General features: G+C 25.6%; 1 protein-coding gene across 2 annotated transcripts; it reads right to left on the reverse strand.

Annotated features, from left to right (window-relative positions):
- Positions 1-453: 453 nt before the first annotated feature.
- LOC112684450 (delta-1-pyrroline-5-carboxylate dehydrogenase, mitochondrial) lies at positions 454-8792 on the reverse strand (the record flags this gene model as incomplete). Of its 2 annotated transcripts, none has more annotated exon segments than XM_025555988.1 (13): positions 454-589; positions 1211-1329; positions 1387-1575; positions 1640-1818; positions 1886-2108; positions 3184-3371; positions 3430-3601; positions 3664-3878; positions 3944-3991; positions 5636-5769; positions 6297-6373; positions 7915-8018; positions 8543-8792. In XM_025555988.1, coding segments are annotated over 12 exon segments (1710 nt in total). In that variant the 3' UTR covers positions 454-476.

Consider the following 8792-nt stretch of genomic DNA (forward strand, 5'->3'; position numbering starts at 1 on the left):
GTTAAATATGATAAATTATAAGCCAAATCTAAATTATAAAGTTTAATATAAACACTGTGGTAAGAATGAATATATCTGATACATATCAACCAAATTGAAATAGTGATGAATACTGATTTATATAAAAATTAAGTATACTGTAAAAACGGTCATAATGTTATAACTTAGACATATAATGGGTATTTCACAAATTGGGTCTATCAAGATTAAAATGGACAAAAATTATAATAAATTAAATATAATTTTTGATTGAATCTCTCATACTTACATTTTCAAAGATCATATCAGATTTTTTTTACAAACAATTAATATTTACTCTTTAAAAAAAACATATAGGAATCTCAAATTGCTCCTTATGTTACCTTATAAATTATAATATTATTAATTTGATAGTATGAGATTCAATCAGTATAACAGCTCTGCCAATGTTATTCACAATATCAAAACACTAGATCTTTTTCCAATCTGTATATAATTTAATTCATGTAAGGATATTTCCATTCAGTTAAAGGTACAAATGTCTCTTTGACTGACTGAGGTGACGTCCATCGTAAAATATAGTGGGGACCACCAGCTTTGTCATTAGTACCTTAAAACATAAAAAGTAATTTAAAACACTATAGTAATAAAAAGTTTTTAAATAATTAGAGAAAAGAATACCTATGAATAAAAGTGACTAAATGTATGTTGAATATTAATAGGTAATTTAAGTTATTTTAGAAATATAAAATGTTAATTTCTTAAATTTATTTAACTTATTTACTTCTGAAGTCTTTCTCAGTAAATAAAATTAGAAACTTGTTAGAATAAGAAGCATAAAGAAATTTAAAAATCAAAAATATTAAATTTAACAGCCAATAATGATTTAGTATATGCAATTTAAATAGTCAAATCTAGTGATAACTTTTTATTTTTATAAATAAACTAATTTTTTTTAATTTTTTATTTCAATATATAATTTATAAATTAAGATGGATGATAATAATAAATATTTTAAGTTAGAACTTATATATTCTTAGATGTATTGTAACTCTTTTAAAAAAAATCTGAAGGTATAACAAATATGATCGTCTCTAAGTGTAGGCAACAGACATATATAAATAAGTATCATAATCTGATCACCATTAAACATATTAAATTATCAACATAAAATAAATTAATGATAAAAAAATATATATAAGCATGATATTAAATATCTAATTCAATTTACCTGACATTCTGCTTCCACCAAATGGTTGTTGTCCTACTACAGAACCAGTTGACTTATCGTTTAGGTAAAAATTACCAGCCGAGTATTTCAAGGTTTCAAGAGATTTTTTCAAAAAGTTTCTAAAAGAAAATGATAAATTAATAAATAACCACAAAAGATTGCTGTTACCATCTTACTTATCCTGAGAAAATACAGCTCCAGTTAATGCAAATGGTGTAGAACTTTGAACAAGATCAACAGTCTTATCAATCTCAGAGTCCTTATAAACATAAACAGTTAAGAGAGGTCCAAAGATTTCTTCTGTCATAATTTTATCCAACGGATCTTTAGTCACAACTATGGTTGGTTGTATAAAATACCCTTTACTAAAATAAAAAATTAAATTAATAAAAGAAACTCAATTTTTTAAGTCAGTATTAATTTAATAACCTGTTATCATACTGTCCTCCACCAATTATTTCCAAATTAGGAGATTTCTTTGCATGTTCAATATATCCAGTAATACGATTAAATGCTTTATCATCAATAACTGCTGAAGAAAAAGAATCAAATTCAGCAACATCTCCAATTTTCAACTTACTACGGAGGTCAAGTAATCCTTCTTTAATCTATTAATAAATAATAAAATATAAATATGGATAAATAAAAATAAATTTAAATAATTAGCACTATTACTTTAGGCCATAATGATTCAGGAACATAGATTCTGGAGCATGCTGAACACTTCTGACCACAATATTCAAATGCAGAACGAATGGTGCCGGTAACAACAGATGTCACATCCGCTGATGGATGTATAAAATGGTAATTTTTACCACCACATTCACCAATCAATCTTGGGAAGTTCTTATAATTATTTATATTTTCACCAACTTGAGACCATAAGCGATTGAATGTTCTAAAAAATAGTTTTTACAGCATAAATTAATTATACAAACAATATATTAATATTATATAATAGCTATATCCCAATAATTCAAATCTAAAAGGAAGTTACATCTGTTTTATATATTAAAAACATTTTAGTTCTGTTTATTGTTGAATATCAAATTTAAATTAATGAAATAATTAGAATTAATAAATAATTAACTAACAAAATTTTTATGATGGAAGAGAAAAATTTTGGACTTACTACAACATTCAGGATATGTCACAGTTAGTAAGGATTACTAATACTATTGGTGATTATTTAATAACAAAGTATGGTGCATCACGAAGTAAAATAATTAATCATAACATTAATTATTTTCATAATTTACATTAATAACATTTTTAGTTTAAAAATAAATGATGAACTTATTTTTTGAACTTATGCCATAGTTCTAATTGAAAGAAATAATAATTTGATTATGTTATATGTAGTTTTAATAATTTATAAATTAATAAATAATTTGAAAAAAAAAATATAAAATAAATAAAAATAAATTTCAGTTGAAAATAAAATATTGATTCAAATATATTTAAAAATATGAAAATGTTAACAGATTATTTATTCAACTTAAATAATATTTAAAAAAGTAAAATGTAATGTATAATATATATGAATAATATTAATTTTAATTTATTTATCTTAGTTTTTAATACTTCAACATGTTACGGTAAAAATATTTAACCTATTTATTTTATCTCACTTTCTTTAAACACAAGCTACACTTATTGGAGCACCAGAATAAATACCAAGAATTATTCTAAATTATGCATATTTATTTTAATGTAAAATGTTATTTGAAAAAATAAATATGTAATAATATGTAATTACTGGTATAACTAGTAATTGAACTACCTGTAATATGCCTATTAATTTATTAATCAAAATTCTTAAATTTCCACCATCAAAAAAATGATTTTCGAGATAATATACCAAGTAAATTAAATTTTGAATAAATGTTTCTTAATTACTTAAATTAACTTTTTAAATGAAATACCTACATTATCACATAAAATATAAATAAAATAATGAATAAATTTCTTACGGAACTGATCCAGTAAAGTTAATGCCTGACAAATATGGAGAAGCTGTAACTGTATCACCAAATACAGGACCGTCAGCAGGGACAAAATTAACTACACCAGCTGGAACTCCTGCTTCAGTCATTATTTCATAGATCACCCAATTGGATAAAATAGCTGTATCTGAAGGTTTCCATACAACAGAACATCCCTGAAAACGAATGTGGTATAATATGACCAAGAAAAATGATTATAAAACTTATTATTACCATTAAAGCTGGAGTATATGCTAAATTACCACCAATCGCAGTAAAATTAAAAGGAGACACAGCAGCAACAAAACCATCAAGGCCTCTATAACGTAAACTATTTAAAGTAACCTTTTTATTTTCGCTTATTGGTTGGTAATGTGTCAATTCCTTGGCGAAAAATGCGTTTAATCTACAATTTTATACATAATAACAAATAACTAATATCTAGTTATTTTCACTTTTATCACAAACTTGATGAAATCAATTAATTCAGCAGCAGCATCTATTTCAGCTTGAATAACAGTTTTTGATTGACCCAGCATAGTAGCTGCATTTAATTTCATTCGATATTTTGTTGCCATTAAGTCAGCGGCCTTAAGCCAAATACTTATTTTTTCTTCTAAAGGAACAGTATCCCATTTTAATTGAGCTTCTGTAGAAACTTTAATTGCTTTTGTTACTAAATCCTATTTAAAAAGTTCAAAAAATTAATAAAACTAGAAATACCTACTATTTTAATAAATTTACTTACAGATGATGCATAGTAAAATTTTGCGATTTTTTTGCCATGATTATGAGGCTGTAAGAAAACAAAATATTTTCAGTCATTTGTAGAATAATTAAGATCAACAAAAAAATATACACAATTAGAACCATTTAAATATTAGAACTATTTACAATATATTTTCGAAAAATTCAATTTAAGACAAAAAAATTTAATGATGTTGGAAAAAAAATCAAATAATGATCAACATTAAATAAATTCATAACTATACCAACGGTTCACAAACTTTATTCATTCAATGTTCTAAAATTAAAAACAATTGAACACGCCACCCATGAATAAATTAATAAGTCACAAGTTAAATCAGTTATTTAATTCTAAATTATTTAAATATTCAAAAATGTTTTTTTGTCTGATAGAGGGGTCTAAAAATAAATTAATATATAATATAATATAATTTTTACTTTATACCTTCCTGGTTAAGTTTACTATTATATTACATTGAAATTACTATTAAGATCTGAAGAGAGCAAGCTTTTAATTTATATAAAAATTAGAAAAATTTAACCAAGTATTTAAGAAATAAAACTAATATTTACTCATCATAATTATAAACCATATTTTAAATACAATAGTAATTGATTATTGAATAAGTAGACTCTTAATCATTCACAGAATAGGGTGGGATCCACGGATAAGAACATTTTAGAGATAATCCGCTAAATTTAAATTAAAACGAAAATTTAATAATTATATAATAAAAAAATTAAATCTTTTAATTTCATACAAAATTTAAAAAAACTAAAAAGGAATACATATTATTTTTATTCAAAAATTAATATAATATGACTTATAATATCTATGCTATTAATTTTTTAATAAAAAAATCAGTAACAAGCTGTTTTTTTTTTTTTGTAAACCCTTCTTTTTAACAAAAAATTTAAATTTTTTCAACAATTAACTTAACCGTAATGATTTATGTATACATTATGTAAAGAAACATTTTTTTTTATGTACATGGTTCATAGAAAGCTGCAGATAATGGAGAGAACACTGTAATAAAATAATGAAAAATCATTGCATCAAATTATAAAATATATTTTAAAGAACCATTTATTTTACTATTGCTTTTTGAGGTTACTCAATAAAACATTGTTCATCAAGATTTAAAAAGTATTTATTAATGTATTTTTTTCAAATTAAATTAAAATGGCCTTCAATTTAAGTATCAAGAAACATATGTGTTAAACAGAAAAAATGTATTAATAATCAATACCAACTACAGATATTATGGTTCAATATAAATATATAGAAAGATTGATATTAAATTTATCTCATACACAACTCATACACTATACAATTGTCACAAATCCAAAAAAATAATCATAATATTTATCAATCATTTTTATGTAAGATAAATATGTTAATGTTGACTCATGATTTAAAATTATAATTGAGATAGCATATAAATAAGCCTTGTAATAATTAAAAAATTACTGTAAAATATGTGTATTTTGTTATTATATAATAATCTTTAATTGAAAGATATAAAACATTTAATTATAAAATTTTAAATATTTTATTTTGAAAAAATTCAAACTTTAAATAAAATGAATTATAACATGAATATTATTTAATACTCTAAAATAAATAAATAGTATAGTTACTACCTTATAACATAAATAATAGTATTACTAGTATATGAATTGTATTTCTTACCATAACTTGATACCTAATATCTTTAGTCTTGATTTTTTCATTACCAATAATAATTGGAACATCTTCTACATTATCAGATAATCTTTTTAATTCGGCTTCTATTTCTTTACGTTCTTTACTACCTGGTAAGTATTCTGAAAGAATATAAGTATAATATTTTATAAGCTATTAAACTTACTAATTGTTGGAATGTTTAAACACTTTTTTATTTTTCTAATTAATAGACCAACTAAAAATCATAATAATAATTTTAGGTAACATTATCTAATGCTTTATATATATTTATATATATATATATATATATTATTCAATTTAATATAAAAAATATAATCAATAACTAAATAAATACCTGTATTTTAATTAATATTAAGTCAAATTATAGATGGTACATAATTATGTTATATATTTTAATTATATTGTTTGTTTAATAGTATTATTTTTAAGATAAAGCTCTTAATTGCATGCTACATTGACCTCAAATAAATTACCACTTAATATTTGTAATTGTAATTAACTGATAAAAATGTTCACTAATAAATCCAGTACCACGTTCAAAATAATAATTCAATCAGCTGATGATATGCATAATTAATTTTAACAATACATTATTCATTTAAGTCAATATAAAACATTGTTATTAATATAACTTACATTAGCTTACCTAAAAGTGGTTCATTTTCTACAGTAAAATCCTTAATTTTAGGAAGAGTAACAGATCCAATGCTTCGGCAACACAAACTAAAATAAAATAATAATTTAAAATAACAAATAACATGTTTACATTTATTATAAAATATAAAATAAAATTTCATAAATATTACAATTTTAGGAAATCAGGCACTTGGTTTTATTTAAGTCTAAATTTTATGAAAATTATTAAATTGATTTGAATTAGATTTTCATTTAAACACATTTATCAATCTATTTTTGTCTAGTTTACGAATGTCATGAGTAAAAATATTGGCCAAGGTTGATATTTGTCATACGCATAATTTACTGGTGTATATGTTTTAAGCAAAAACAATATTTAAAATTATTCATTTTAATTTCTTTTAAAGACAAAATTATTATTGCATCTATCCCAATGATCTAATATGTGAAAGCTAACATAAATAAAAATAGTCAAATGAATACTGTATCTATTAGAAGTATCTGAAATTTACTATTTTATTTTTGAATTAGTAAGTTTGCCAATAATATGACATTCCATAATAACATTTCAATATACTCAACTATGAAAATATTAATAAAAAAATATTTTATTTCAAACAAAATTAACCAAGATGTTTATTGAAAATGTATAAAATTATCTATAAGCAATATTGTTGTTTGAAATAAAAAAAGGATAAATATGTTATTCTATTTATTTTGTCAATTTATCAACTCAACTGTATAATTATCAACACTAGTTCAATTAATCAAATTTAGATGACTAAAATAAATTAACGATTTAAACTATGTACTTTAATAAATATCAATCAATAGTAATAAACACATTTTAAGATAAACAATAACAATAGTAATAAATATTATGTAATCTCAATATCCTGATTGAAAAATTAATTAATAATAGAAATCACCTCAAATGACTACCTAAATTATACATAATTAGCTACCACTATCCTTTCCAAATTATGAGTAAATTGATTCTTAAATACTGGGTCATATTCATGTAAAATTATTGCTTTCATAACATAAATAGTACATACATTAGACCTATGTTTTAAAAGCTATAATAATAGAAATAATTGTGGATTACATAATTAGTAATAAGTCCAGATACTGTTTAATTCTGGACATAAATTACATACAAATATTTCATTTTTATCTAATAGTAATTAATCATTATTACTCAATCACTCGTTGTTCACATGACACATTCTGTAAACAAATCATGACTAACTATAATATATTGACTCCCAACTAATTTTTCTAATGTGACAATCAGATACACATTACGAATAATGTTGTAAACAGTAAAATAATCATAGTCATAGAGCAAACTGCAGTTGAGTATAAAAATAGGGTAGACATTTTTAGGACACTAAACACTCTAAAATATAAAAGACCCATCACATTCCCATTGTACGTATGTACTATTATTGTTATTCACCCAATCAATCAATGAAACAAAGTATAAGCACTCGAGCTGAACAGAAGAACTAGACGAAAACACACAGAAATGTTGATTGATATCCAACACCACCAAAGAAGACATAGATACTAGGGCACGACATCAAGCAGGATATTAGCTAGTTTTCATACGACCGTTCATTTACCTTTGAATTCCGATTCGCGTGGCCAAGGAAAATCGATTCGCGTTTGACAGCATGATGACACAATTTGACAGTTCTCGCAGCACAGTTCAACAATAACCGACGACCTAATCGTTAACAAAACAGATACGAGTTAAGGTATGTTTTCTTTTAACGCGTTCGCAGTCGTCGCGCAGGTGCCTCGCTAAGCACAGGTGACCATCGCCTAAACTACTCCTACCACAACGCCGAACAATTGGCTTAGACCAAACGGTATGAAATGACCGTCGACAACGTATCGCGTCGACCTACCGACACCGGTAATGACGATCGATTAAATTCGATTGAAATCGACGACTGTTATTCAACCGATTATTATTCGATCGTGTAAATTTTTTTTTTTTTTTTTTTCTCATTTCTCGGACTACCGGATGGCAAGTACTAACAGTGTTGCGACCAACGGGTTCCCGCGGAAAGAGGGGACATAACGCAAAAGTATCATCAATCCGCGGGACACACACCACCGTTCCGGATCGGGACGAGCGTGCGGTAAAACGGTTCGCGATACCGTTAAATACAAACGGCAGCGGTTGTAACGGAGCAACGGCGATTGTTCGCGGCGCGTGTATTGTTTTATGCAAACGGTACCTACGGTAGCTTCGGTTCGATCGTGGACGGCTATGACCTCCCTGTGTCAGACAAACGGCCAACTGGCGCGCGAGCGACACTACGATTTCGGCTCGAGAGTGCGAGAGAGAGATATGCCGCGGGGAAAAAAGATAGCGCGCGACGGGCAACGGGGTAGGCGCACGGGGTGGGGGAAGAATATGCCCGGTATCCGGCGGCGGAGCGGTGGCCGCCAGCAAGTTGGTAGTAACACGTCGACGTCGAACAACGCGCAC

The sequence above is a fragment of the Sipha flava genome, unplaced genomic scaffold (assembly GCF_003268045.1).
Source record: "Sipha flava isolate LNK unplaced genomic scaffold, YSA_version1 105_pilon_pilon, whole genome shotgun sequence".
In the NCBI taxonomy this organism is placed as follows: Eukaryota; Metazoa; Arthropoda; class Insecta; order Hemiptera; family Aphididae; genus Sipha; species Sipha flava.